Source organism: Tachysurus fulvidraco, chromosome 18, assembly GCF_022655615.1.
Source record: "Tachysurus fulvidraco isolate hzauxx_2018 chromosome 18, HZAU_PFXX_2.0, whole genome shotgun sequence".
NCBI classification, from domain to species: domain Eukaryota; kingdom Metazoa; phylum Chordata; class Actinopteri; order Siluriformes; family Bagridae; genus Tachysurus; species Tachysurus fulvidraco.
This window is the reverse complement of record NC_062535.1, coordinates 5,773,293-5,787,830: the sequence shown is the minus strand read 5'-3', so window position 1 is coordinate 5,787,830 and position 14,538 is coordinate 5,773,293. Positions and strand designations below refer to the sequence as shown.

The 14,538-nt window shown below is 36.4% G+C and overlaps 1 protein-coding gene across 7 annotated transcripts in view; it reads right to left on the bottom strand.

Annotated features, from left to right (window-relative positions):
• The window catches only part of dmd (dystrophin), a 147,679-nt gene that overhangs the window by 54,931 nt on the left and 78,210 nt on the right, over nt 1–14,538 (bottom strand). For 6 of the 7 annotated variants that reach the window (XR_007138528.1, XR_007138527.1, XM_047803689.1 and 3 more), the window contains 4 exons: nt 11,724–11,992; nt 10,867–11,013; nt 6,492–6,570; nt 6,325–6,385 (listed from right to left, as the gene is read on the bottom strand). Coding sequence is in view for 5 of the 7 variants with exons in the window: in XM_047803689.1 (XP_047659645.1) it covers nt 6,325–6,385; nt 6,492–6,570; nt 10,867–11,013; nt 11,724–11,992 (556 nt within the window). In the remaining 2 variants the exon portion in view is untranslated. Of the gene's footprint in view, nt 1–409; nt 608–6,324; nt 6,386–6,491; nt 6,571–10,866; nt 11,014–11,723; nt 11,993–14,538 lie in introns of those variants that run through there. The other variant, XM_027156156.2, reaches the window with a different exon arrangement.

The following is a 14,538-nucleotide window of genomic DNA, read 5'->3' as shown; positions in this document are numbered from 1 at the left end:
GTTTGCTTTAAAGTGCCGATATAATATAGAGCCAGACAAAGGCCCTCTTCAATAATAAATAAATAAACACATGGCTTTAAATAAGAGACATAGAATACACGAGACACCACTAAGCAGTTAGCGATGTGATTCATGTTACTAGATCATTTGTAATCTACGAGATGCAATGCGTCAATCTGATGAAGGATGTCCTCAGAAGAACCGAGAGAAAGCGAACAGAAATGACTAAAGCACACGAATGTGATAGTCATGAAATGTGTATGTAGAAGAAAGGCACCTGCTAGACTGGACAAATCTACAGTAGATCTACAGTAAAGCTACAACTGAAGCTGCTAGCGTTGCTAACAGAACCTTAAACTCCTTCAGTGTCCTTCGCAGAAGACTAATCGACATTTCATGATGCACTTACTTCCTCAGCTGTTCCCTCATCCTTTTCCCTATACAGTTTATCCAAACGATATCTTGGAATCTGAGAACTCGATGTTCTTGCCAGTTGCAGTCTCGATATTCCCTCTCATTAGAGGAAAACGCATTAGATTTTCCTGCAATCTCCTCACGAGGCTCCGCTGCTCAGGGAAGGCGGAGCTTCTCCCTTCACTCCCTTCCCCCAAACGCCTCACTGAGGTATTTTACTGCCTTGTGGATTGGGGGCCTGTACATCAGGCTAAAGTGGCAAACAGTCTAGCAGCAGTCTAGCAACAACAATATGGACATTACGGGTTCAAAAATAGAATAACGGACTCGATTTATCACGTTAATTTGCTCATTTACACTAATTCGTAGTTGTATGAATAATCCTGAAATCATTCTCTCAGAAAAAGCACCAAATACCCAAAACCACAATGAATGGGTTTACTGTTAGTTATAAGCTGTTATTTATAAGATATACTATTACCTTTATAACAACCTTTAATCTCAGTTTAGGATTCTTTTGCTCATGAAAGTATATTGACACAAGTGATGAAATAATACTGATTCCCATTAAAGTGCTACCTGTGAAAGGAGGGATAAATTATACAGCAAGCTGTCAGTCACTTCTCAATATTGATGTGTGGAAATAGGAAAATAACTGACAAGGGGTTATTTATGTTGAATACGTTGTCCAATTACTTACTGGACCACAAAAAAGCACAGTAATTCCTACATTATTATCTAATTTCAAATCAATGTTCAATAGTAGACCGTAAAAAAATACAATAACTACCAATAACTGTCAATGTCCAAATATTTATTGACCTGGCTATATTTTATTGTTGCATGTCTATGCAGACACAAAATATTCAAGTTAAACATTTTACTTCTATAAAACTTTTACTTGTATTCATTTTTACTTATATATTTATTGAAAACAAAATAATGTAAGAATGGTCAACGAAAACCAAAATCATCAAACCACTGACTGGGTTCAAAATCACTCCAAAAATCAATGTAAAGAACTGAATTCAACTTGCGTGAATGTCATCATGGCAGCTCAGTTAGTAGTTAAAGTGCTAGTAATGTGTATGGACCCTATGTGCCTGTATGTACACAACAACGTATGGGAAAGCTCCTAATAAGAATGAGAGTGAAAAGTGGCCTGGGGATCTCCCCCCAGAACCTGGTCAGGGAATCAGTGAGCTCCTGGACAGTCTTTGGTGCTATCTGGCAGCAATGGATGCTTCAATACATAATGCTCCAGAGGTTCTCAATTAGAATCAGGTCTGAAGAATGTGAGGGCCATCATTGCGTTTGTCATCCAGAAACACTTACACACTCTCGCCACATGGTGTCATGTATTGCTGCACCAGTCTGACAATGGCCCTGAGGATTTCATCCTGGTACCTAACAGCAGTAAAGTACTATTGGCTAGCATTTTTCACATGTCACAAATGCTCAGTGTGATCCTGCTCTCACCCATGTAGAGAAAGGGGTACCAGTGGTGGACCTGCCAATGCTGATATTCTCTGGCAAATGCCAAAAATTGATGATAGGCTAAAATAATATCATAGTGAATGTACAGCCAGCACCTTTGATCTGAAGCTAGGACTGTTAAATATAAGATATCTTGTATCTAAATCTCTTATGGCTAATTAAATTATTACTGATCAGACGTTTAGTTTTCCGTGTTTAACAGAAACATTGGTCAAACCAAATGAGTTTGCCGCTTTAAACGAAGCTTGTTACATACATCAGCCATGCTTAATAGTCAGGGGAGGAGGTGTTGCAGTCAAGCAAGAATCTAGACATATGTTCAACTCATTTGAAGTTCTTCATACTAACAGAACATATGTAGCCACAAAAAATTAGTCTACCGAGTCAGTTCCTCTGTTTGTTATTTACAGATATCCTGGTCCTTATTCTGAATTCCTCTGTGAATTTACAGATTTCATTTCAAACCTAGTTGTTTCTTTATACAAAGCAGTAGAACATGTTGTTGGTATTAAAGAGACAGCCCTCTCCTGGCTCAGGTCTTATTTGATGGATTGCTGTCAGTTTGTAGATCTAAAGGGTGACTACTCTAAACAACCTAAGGTAATGTTCGGTGTTCCGCAAGGTTCTGTTTTAGGCCCATTTCTTTACTTCGTATATATGCTACTCCTTGATGCAATTATTCGTACACATGGTATTAGCTTCCACTGTTATGCTGATGACACACAGCTATATGTTTCAGACAAGTCAGATGTGAGTCATCAGCTTAATAAGATGTGAAGGGCATCAGACAGTGGATACTTATTAACTTTCTCCTGCTTAATTCTGACAAGACAGGTGCTTTTACTAGGACCACAGGCAGCCAGAAGTAAGCTTTCTGATTACAGAGTAACTCTGGATGGTCTTTGAAAAACCTCCTTGCAACGGCATGTCCTTGAAGCCTTGGAGAAGCTGGACTATCTGCAGGTATTGCCTCAAGCTACAAGTAGTGACAAGGACCCTAAAAAAACACAAAACTATAGACAAATCTGTATGGAAGAATAAGGAACAAGCAATTGTCTGTGGCCACCAACGGTAAAACATTTCATTTTTGGAGGTTGTTTTGCTGTGGCCCCTCCAGTGCACCAGTTTTGACTTTCATTTCCACCAAAGCAGGTGAAACTGTTTTACAACCACAACCACTTATAACAGAGTGACATCCCTGAAGTTGAAGTTAACTGACGTTAAATATACTTAGTTATATAACGTGTTATACTTTTTATGATTAATGTTTCCCTTTTTTGGCTAGGTAAGGTAGTGTATACTCAAAATAATTATTGGTGAACCATCAATCTTCAAGTAGAAAATGTCAGAAAAATGTTTTGAAATTTGTTGAAATTAAATCAACAGTACAGTAGCAATAAAAAACAACAGTAGAAGTCACTGCTATGTTTAGTAGTGAAAGTAATTATAAAAGTATATATGAAATAAAAGTATATATGAAAGTATTATTATTAAAAATAAGGTCATTAGTTCAAATCCCAGGACCACCAAGCTGTCACTGCTGAGCCCTTGTGCAAAGACCTTAACCAAATTGTATCGTAACCCAATTGCTCACATGTAAAAAAATCTCATTCTCGATATGGTCATCTGGCAAATGCCCTACTGTACGCACGCACGCACACTCGCTCACTTGCACACTCACTCGCACAATGTAGCTGGTAAGGTTATATTCCACGGATAGAATGTAACTTACTGCAGGTAATAGAGCTAGAAGTATGGTGATATTTTAAATTAGGATGTGTTGAGCAAAAATGTTCACTGTTGTAAACACCAGTATATTTTCAGATGATCCCTTACATTAGCTTTGTCAATAACATCGGTGGGCTAGCATGAGAGAGTGAGACTGGCACTTGCTGGACCATTCACACATTATTATTATCAGATAAAATTACCAAGGTAGAACCAGGTCAGATGGCTCTCCCCACCTCGACCATGACAACTCATCAAGCAGGCCCATCATATTTCTGCTCTCTGTACTGATTCTAAACACATGGCAGAAAATTAAGTGATCACTGCCTGGTTCATTAAGTACCAGCCTTCCTATAGGGACTACTAGAAAGCAGAAAGCTTCCAATAATATTAGGTACTAAGCCTTTTTACTGAATCACAGCACCATGTTAAGTTCCTATAAGAAATATCCAAACCCCCCAATGAATGTAAGGATTTATAACTTAAAATCATTCTGCAGAGCTAGATTTTGCTTTAAATTAAATCTTTATCAGCTGAGAGATACAACAAATGAACATGACCAATGTAACATGACCAAAGATAATGACCAATGTAGTATTTTAGAGTAGGCGGAAACTTTATAATATTCAACCCCGGTATTGCTGATTTCAAAATCTTACTGCTAGTTTGTATGACTACAAACTACTTACTTCTTACTACATATATGTTTATATGTTGGGTTAAAGCATGATTAACCCATAGGGAAATTAATAACAACCTTTAAATTAATCCTTATTATCACAGTTGGATTTTGTGTATAATATAAACAGCCTGAGATGTGTACAAAGTGTGTTGCAAACATGCTGAAGACTAAGAAGCTGCCAAAAAACCTGAGAGACAGATCATTTCATTGCACAAAAGGACAATGGGTCTAAGACGATTTCCAAGACTTTGAACATTTCTAGAGACAAAGTTTGGAGCATTGAATGGGTGTGCAAAACTAATGGCACATAACTAAACTTGCCTGACTGTTAGTAGAGACCTTAACACACTCATCAAGATAACTTACAAGAGACTTACACAGACTTAAACTGTAGAAGGCTGAGACAAATATGACAGTGGCAACTGATCAGTTAATAACCAAGGACTTTATGGCTAGACCCCACAACACATGCCACTCTTGAACAAAAGCACCTTGGATAGGCCGGCAAAATTCTGTCAGAGTTATATGGAGTGATGAAACAAAGGAGTGATAAAACAGTACTGAAATTTTTTAGGTATGTGGAACGGCGGTTTGTCTAGAACCAGAAAGATAACATTTGTGACCAGTAAAAGATTATCCTCATGGTCAAACATGGAAAATTCTTTACTTATTTACTGAGACAACATTTACTGCATATTTTCATTCAATTCTATACACTTTACCATAATATATTTAAGATGAGGGGAGGTTCAAGATTTCTGATTGCAACTGTACGGTGTCTCCCATGCTAGATGCCAAACTGTATTGTACGTGTGTTTGAATGTGTGCACTATTTAAATGAGAGAACCTTGATTTCACTGTTCAGCTGTAGAATGGCAATACAGTATTCTATTCTAATCACATTAGACTCTTCTTCACAGTAAAACTAGAGAGTGACCCAAAGCATACTTCAAATGAAACCCAAGACCATTTTTAAAGCATTCATTTTTCTAGCTGATTGGTAAAAGCCCCTAAGAACAAGCAAGAAAGGAAGACAGCTGCAGTAAACCCTGGAAAAGCATAACAGAAGAAACAGAGTGTTGGTGATATCTAGGGGTTTCAAATAGGTGGTCATTGATTGCAAAAGATTTGCAACAAAATAAAATAAAAAATGTATGTATTAATAATTGATGATTGTGAGTTTTGAAGAGAAAGTAAGGGAAGGGAAGTGATAGCTCTGTGGTTAAGACATTGCACAGCAATGTAGATGATGCTCCATACCACTGTGCTCCAAAACATGGATTCACTGTTCCATGTCCAGAGTCAGAATCCTGAAACACATCCTGACTGATGAGGGCTCTAAAATCAAGCCATGTACACTTCAGAACAATCACCATTGGGGTTTAAATCGATTCATGTCAGTGTTTAATATCCACAGATGGATATTAAAATCATTTAATCGAATGGTCAAAAATATGATTCATAAGTTTGTTTATCATGATGAACAAAATTGTTATTTGCAGTTCAAGTCTTGCAGTCTGCACTAGGTTTTCCCCATTCAAATTACTGTAAGTGTAGCACAGTCTTATACATCATTAGAGTAGAAATGAAATCCAGTGCTCTTTACTTGAGAGCAAAACTACAAATATTTGACCAAAAAACAAAAAGAAGAATTTGCTACAGGTGCAAGAACATAATTTTTAAGTAAGGCTGTGCTATTTAATTGGCAGACACGGCCCGGTCACAGTTCTTATTGCTGTATGAGCATTTTTTGTTACTCAACAGTAATATCATATAGTAGATCTGGCAGCACAACATGTTTCCCTTTGGTATTTCATGTTAAGCTGCTAGGAAACCAGTGAGTGATCCACAAACAGATGTCATTGGGATTCTAACAGACATCAACTGCTTTACAGTGATACTATTCATTGTTTGTTTGAAGTTAGTTTTTTAAAGTCAGTTCATAATATACTTCAGGGAAGAATTAGTGAATTAATGAAAGTTGTTGTCTGTGGAATACTTACTTTATATAATAAGGAACACTGTTTTGAGAAACAGAGCGTTCAAAAGGACTTTGCACAGACACTGTAAGTAGGAAAAAAAATCTACATGGTCAGTATAATAATAATAATAATAATAATAATAATAATAATAATAAACTAAACCAAAATGCATAAATGATTTGTTTCACCTTGTAGAAAATGCTGAGAATTGGGTCCTAAATCTCTGTGGGCCTCAATAAGCTGGGACAGATGTTCTTCAACTGATATCTAAAAAAGATTCATTAGTGCAATGAGTTAGTGATTTATCAATCATCACACATTTTCACAACGTGAATTGTGATCAAAGAATATGTGCAAAAACAGAGTGTAAAGTTTGTGCCACTGTATGTTTAAGGGATTCTTTTAAATATTTGACGGTCAATCTGAGGTTTGATCCTCCGACCAACAAACCGGAGCCTTAACCGCTTGAGCAACCCCTTTGTCTAATGAACAGCTATCTTCACAATACATGTTCTTGAAAGGGTACCATGGCACGAACAAATGAGATTTCTAAAGACCTCAGAAAAAGAGTAATGCTCAGGTTGGAAAAGGTCACAAAACCATCTATAAAACGTTTTATCCACATTCTGTGGACTGTGTACTAATAGACTGTGTACTAATAGACTCTTACATTGGCTTAATCTAATGTTCATGAATCCACCATCAGTAGAACACTAAACAATGATATGCATGGCAGGGTTGAAAGAATAAAGCCACTGATTTTGCACACAATGAATGTCATAGAATCCTATAAATAAGTGTTGGAAGTCTATGAGTGTGAGAATTAAAGTGCTCTATAGAGCCCCTTCCCAAAAGTATTGGAATAATATATGCATCATATACAATGAACACATTTGGCTTTCGGATCAAATGATTAATCAGACAAAAGATCAGAATTTCAGATTTCATATCTAAATATGTAGACCATATCCATATGTGTTTAGGTAATCAAAAATACTGGAACAGGTGTTTTTTGTTGCCCATTTGTGAGGACTGCATTTGCTGTTAAAAGAACAAACCAAAATGAAGAAAAGAGATCTGTCTATAGGAGAACAACTATAGGAGAAGCCATATTGAAGCTGAGAAAAAAGTGGAAATCAATCAGTCACTTAAGACACATTAGGTATAGCCAAGATAATGATTTGGAAAGACCTAAAATAAACCACTAGTGCACTAACAAACAGATATCAAACAGGTTGCCCAAGGAAAACAACAGCGGCTGATGACAAACTTTGTGAGAGTTGAAGAAAAACTAAAGAACAACAGTCATCACCAACATCCACAGGCAGTGGTAAAGGAATCCTAATTTATTCAGTATTTTTTTTAACCACCTTGTCCTTTATTACAGCATTTAGTCTGTTGGGATACGTGTCTATTAACCTTGCACCTAGACATTTCAATATTTGGCCATATTTTCTTTCATAACTGTTCATGTTCAGTCACATTTGATTGGTGGACTGCATTCTTAAAGACCATTCCACACGCCATTTAAAAACATTCAACTTTTTCTCCATCAACCACTGTGGTAAATTTTACTGTGTGCTTTGGGTCATTGTCATGTTGGAAGGTGAACCCTCTTCCTATTTTCCTCAAGAATTTGATGGCACTAACCACGTCCATTTTTTTTTTGTCCTGAAAAGTGCTCCAGTCCCTGCTACAAAGAAACAACAGGGTATTACCACCTCTATGCTTTACTGTAGGAATGGTGGTATTTGCATGGTGAGCTGTATCGGCCAAGCACAGTTATAATTGCATGTGGCCTTTCCTGAGGAGTGGGTGTTTTTCTTGCAACACACCCATATATTCCACATTTGTAAAGAATTTGTGATATTGTTGTCATACGCACACAATGACCACTCTGTCATAAATTCCTGCAGCTGCTTCAAAATTGCTGTAGGCTTCTTGGTAGCCTCCATGACCAGGTTCCTCCTCTCTCTTCCATCCAGTTTGATGGGACGTCCTGATTCAGGGAGGGTCTCAGTTGTACCAATCCACTTCTTAATAGACACACTGTGCTTCTAAGGACTGATAAATTTAACATTTAAAAACATTTTGTGTCCATCTCTTGAACTATTCCTTTCCACAACTTTATCCTGGAGATCTTCTGACAGTGCCTGCTTCTGTTGCACTACCATGGACTGAAATGTGGCGAAATGGGATGTGGTAACCTAGTGGTTAAGGTGTTGGACTACAAATTGGTAGGTTGTGAGTTCGATTCCTACATCCACCAAGCTGCCACTGCTGGGCCCCTTAGCAAGGCCCTTAACCCTCAATTGCTCAGTTGTATATAAAAAAAAATGAGATAAAATGTAAGTCGCTCTGGAAAAAGGCGTCTGCTAAATGCTGTAAATCGGGCATCACCAAATGGCGGACTGCGGTCCGGATACGGTCCGGTCCGGATTTTTAGTACATATTTTGTAATGGATATTTATTTTAGGACTTCTACATTATTGACAAAAACATTTTGCCCCAAATGTTACTTTACCAACAAACAAACAAAAAACAATTATACAGAAAAATTATTAAGAAAAATGTTATGATGTCAGTGCACAAAAGCAAGATGCTCAGTAAAAGTTACTAGCTAATTTTCACAAACTGTACCTGATACTTTTTATTTTAGTAGTCGGTAGTAGTTTACTAAAGCAAATGTAACATCAAATAGTGACTTTGCTCAGTTTATTACTGTTTACTGATCTATATAGATTTTTTTATTTGGATTATTTCTATTTTATTATTTTTGATGTGATATTGTTTCACAACATTGCTTTGAAAGTGTGTAAGACTTTTGCACAGTATTATAAACTAAAAATCTTGGACAAACATACCATTGTTTTTCTGTAGATCTCGGCTATCGCATGTTGCATGCAAATAAAGCAACCTACATTATATTTTTTGCCTAAAAAGTGATGTTACATACTATTTTTAACCAAAATCCAAACATTTTTCTATAACAACTTTTTGTTTAGGAAAAGTAGTGTCTGGGAAAAATGTTTTTGTACCTAGTCAATACTGAAAGTCATAAAACAAAATATGTACTAAAAAGGTGGCATTATTAATATAATTATCATGATATTATCATTAAGGCAATCTACTTGATATAAAACATTAATATCCTAATGCCTAATAATTATTATAATTATTATCCTAATAAACTAGATTTCAGTTATCTTCAGAAATATTTTCCATGTTGTGTGTTGTTTTAGTATGCGCAGCATCTCACCATTTAACACATTCTTATCCGTAGTTGGCGTGCAGCTTTAAACTTAAATTTTTTCTTTGACCAGAGCTGTCAAAGCTTGAGCAAGTTTGACTAGTTGCACAAGCAAATCAGAAAGTGCCTGTTCAACGCCTAAAAAATTGGGTTCCATGCCTTTCTGCTAAAAAATTTAAACATACAACTGATACATTACAGCAGAAACAATTACGAATGGTTCACTAAAAATGGAGGAAAAGTGTTGACACAGGATGTTATATTAGATTTGAGCTGTATCAGAGGTGTTCTTTGATGTAGCATCCGTAACATCATGTCCATAATCCAAAATGAAAGTCTTTTAACAAAAGCATGTTATATTTGTATAAGTTGCACAGAACATTGGACATTTTCGCATCAACACTGTGTAACATAAACTTAACCTTACCATAGTAGGCTGAGAAATTCACTGATACATTTAATAAGATACTTATAAAGCAAAGAGGCTGGTAAAGCAAAATGTACAAAATGTTTTGTCATCCCCATGTCAATCAGGAAATTGTCAAATGCTAACATTTTGTCAAAACCATAAGTCTATCTATTCCCCATTTTAAAAATGCTGGTTTTATTGGTGTACACCAACATGCTGTATGAAAAACAAACAAACAAACAAAAGCATCACATTTTATATAAAATAATGAATATGAATTTATGAATTCATATTTTAAGTTCAGGTCCGTTGGTGTGTGCCCAAGTCTTTTTTTTTTTTTTAAGTATGACCTTTACATGGAATTGCCTTTACGCAGACTGAAATCATTAAAGAAACTTAGAGAAGAGACTCAAAAGTTCTGGAACCAACATTAACTTCCAACAAAGTGATATATAGAGGCCAAAGCATTGAGAAAGGATCTGTACATGTCTAATGATAAAATTCATGATGGCAGCAGCAGACTGAATTCAGATGTCACCTGCTCAAAATTCACCTGCCTAATATTGTGTAGGTCCTCCTTGTGTAGGTCTAAACAGCTCTGACCTGTTGAGACTACAAAAGAACTCTAAAAGTGTGCATGTATCTGCTGGCAATAAGAAGCTTCACAGCTTTTACAATGTTTCAGTTACCTCACTAAGTACATTTTCGTAGTGTAGTTAAAATCACCTCATTGAATATGCCCTAAATCTCCTGCTGGAGCTTTTCCGATAGGAATAATAAATCAGTAAGCTTATCATTTATGTTACATAAATGTTGGGGTTGGTATAGACAATTAAGAACCATCTAAAAAAAATAACGTCCTTAAGCAAACCCAGCTGGCTCATTTTACTGAAAAAATGTTTACCTGAAGAAGTCTCCATCGTCTATTGAGATCATCATTTCTCTTTAGGTTTTCTGGAGAAAGTTGAATACCAGGAATTTTAAACTGAGAAGCCAACTTGTTCACTTGATTTACATCATCCTGGATTGGTGCTATCATCTCCTTGAATCCCTGGTTAATTAAAGAAAGGTAGAGAAAATTATAAAAAGCAATATTAGAATAAAATATAACAGTAGCTTACTGATTTTGACATTGTCTATCAATCTGGTGTGCTTTTTAAACAACAAACTTGTAATAAACAAGGACTGACCATAGTCCTTGGCAGAGAAGCCTGATGAGAACTAATCATTTCATACTATATTTTTTCCTCAGAATTATTCTGCAAAGCTTAACACTGACAGAAAAGTGCTATCTTTTTTTGCATGCATGAGCTCACACACATGACTTATCATTTCTATTTAGATTAGCACATACTTTATTAGGTACACCTACCATGTACCTGTGCTGAATAACTGTTTTATCAGGCCTGCATACTGTATAACATGGTCTACAGTCAGTATTTACTAACTAACTAAAGTATGTATATAAATAACAAAGTGACCTATAGAGTAAGATTACTGCACACACTAGTCAATCAGGTATAGATATCAAGCATTTTTACAAGCATTATAAACAAGCCACTGAATGTATTATTCAGTTACTGAAATCTAAAGCCTTAAAGATAAATAACTTAATGGTATAGAGCTGTCACATGGACACTTTAATAAGATAAATGCCCAGGCAATAAAATAATTGTAATAGGCTATTTGCAAATTCTCTAACCATCAGGAAAGTCAGTTACAATGTGTAAATTAATTTATTGGTTGATACCAAAGACTAACCTTAACCATGTTGATTTGGTCATTTAAACTGTCAATAAGCAAGTCTCCAACTGGTGTCCAAGAATTGTTTTGAATTTCAGCTTGTTGAAGCTTAAACTCTAATCGATCTTCTGAATCTTGAAGTCCCAGCAGTCTCTCCAAAGCTAGCTCCAACTGCTGTTGCCAGTCTTCTGCAGCTGTACCAAGGTTCTTCCATAGTTTGCTTACATCCTCTGCTTCCTTACGTAAAATGCGTTCCACATTTTGAATTCTTTCCTCAGAGCTGACAACTGGAGAATACAAAAAGAGCAAAAGAAAACTTCTTTAAGCACTATACTGTATGTAACCGTACAGGCATGACTAGTTCTATAGTGCCATTGTAACACCATATAATCATGCTTCTTACAAATTATACGAAGCTGATTCCAAAAAAGTTGGGACAATGTACAAATTGTGAATAAAAAAGGAATGCAATAATTTACAAATCTCAAACTTATTTTATTCACAAAAGAATATAGATAACATATCAAATGTTGAAAGTGAGACATTTTGAACTGTCATGCCAAATATTGGCTCATATTTGATTTCATGAAAGCTACACATTCAAAAAAAGTTGGGACAGGTAGCAATAAGAGGCCGGAAAAGTTAAATGTACATATAAGGAACCAGCTGGAGGACCAATTTGCAAATTATTAGGTCAATTGGCAACATGATTGGGTATAAAAAGAGCTTCTCAGTGTGGCAGTGTCTCTCAGCAGTCAAGATTGCAGGAATGCTAGTGTAATAGAAATCACAACATGGGCTCAGGAATACTTCCAGAAAACAATGTCGGTGAACACAATCCACCGTTCCATTCGCCATTGCTGGCTAAAACTCTCTACGTCAAAAAAGAAGCTATATCTAAACATGATCCAGAAGGGCAGCCGTTTTCTCTGTGCCAAGGCTCATTTAAAATGGACTGTGGCAAAGTGGAAAACTGTTCTGTGGTCAGAGGAAGCAAAATTTAAAGTTGTTTTTGGAAAACTGGGACACCATGTCATCTGGACTAAAGAGGACAAGGAATGCATCTCTGATGGTATGGGGTTGCATGAGTGCGTGTGGCATGGGCAGCTTACACATCTGGATAGGAACCATCAATGCTGAAAGGTATATCCAAGTTCTAGAACAACATATGCTCCCATCCAGATGTCGTCTCTTTCAGGGAAGACAACATGACAATGCCAGACCACATTCTGCATCAATTACGACATCATGGCTGCATAGAAGAAGGATCAGGGTACTGAAATGGCCAGCCTGCAATCCAGATCTTTCACCCATAGAAAACATTTGGCACATCATAAAGAGTAAGATTCCAAAAAGAAGACCGAAGAATGGGACAACATTCCTATTCCTAAACTTTAGCAACTTGTCTCCTCAGTCCCCAGACATTTGCAGACTTATAAAAAGTCTTGTCCCAATTTTTTTGAAATGTGTTGATGCCATGAAATTTAAAATCATTTAAAATAAATGCCATGAAAAATAAAATCATCACTTATTTTTCCCTTAAAATTATACAATTTCTCAGTTTAAACATTTGTTGTCATCTATGTTGTATTCTGAATAAAATATTAAAATTTGAAACTTCCACATCACTGCATTCTGTTTTTATTCACAATTTGTACAGTGTCCCAACTTTTTTGGAATCGGGTTTGTATCTTTAAAACATTTTTGTTACATTTATTACATTGCATATGTATTTTTATTGAAAAAGGTGTATTGTAGTAACCTGATATTTACCCCACAATATACATGTATTTTAGGCATTTAACAAATCTTAATCTTCATTGCCATATTTATGGTTCTTGCAAAAAATATGCTACCCAGCCACCAAAATCTTGTTTTATGGTATATAACCACAGATCCATTCCTACTGTGAGATACATCAATCGACCAGAACATTAACACAAAATGCCCAATATTGTGTAGCTCTCCCAATACTGCAAAAACAGCTCTGACTCATCAAGCTTGGAGGCACCAGGATTTCCACTGCAGAACTTGACCATCCAATAAGGACGTGGCAATGACTTACAAATCTACATGATTTTAATTCATTCCCACTGGTGGTGCTTTTTGGATCCATATGCAGAGTTTAATGAGGCAGAGTAAACAAATGCAAAACAGTAATCCAATACAACAATACAATACTTTGCGACTATTGCAGCGGGCACACTGCTCAAATGTCCAAGCAACCTGGAAGAAGCTCAATACTTGGGAGAGAGTTCCCTCTGGTGGCTGGAAGAGGGCGTAGATGTTACAATGAATCATGTCCATAATAAAATAGACAGCACTTAATAGTCAAATTTTCCAGGTGAGTTGATTGTATTGTGCCAAATGTAAATTTGGTGTAAGGAGGATTATGGTGTGTGGAGGTTTTTCAGAGTTTGGGATTGGCACCTTAGTTCCAGTTAGATGAACCCTTAATGCTTCCGCATACCAAGACAATTTAATGCTCTCAACTTTATGGGAACAGTTTGGGGACCCTTACTGTTCCCACATGACTGTACACTGGTGCACAAAGCAGGGTCAGTAAAGACAAGGATGAGCTTGGTGTGAAGGATCTTGACCAACCTGTACAGAGTCCTGAACTTAACCTGATAGAACACCTTTGGGATGAATTAGAGTGAAGAATGTGAGCCAGACCTTCTTGTCCAAAATCAGTGCCTGACCGTACAAATGAGCTTCTAGAGGAATGGTCAAAAATTCCCATAAACACACTCCTAATGGGGAGCCTAATCCATATTAAACCCTATGGATTAGAAATGAGATGTCATTAAAGTTCATGTGCATGTAAAGGCAG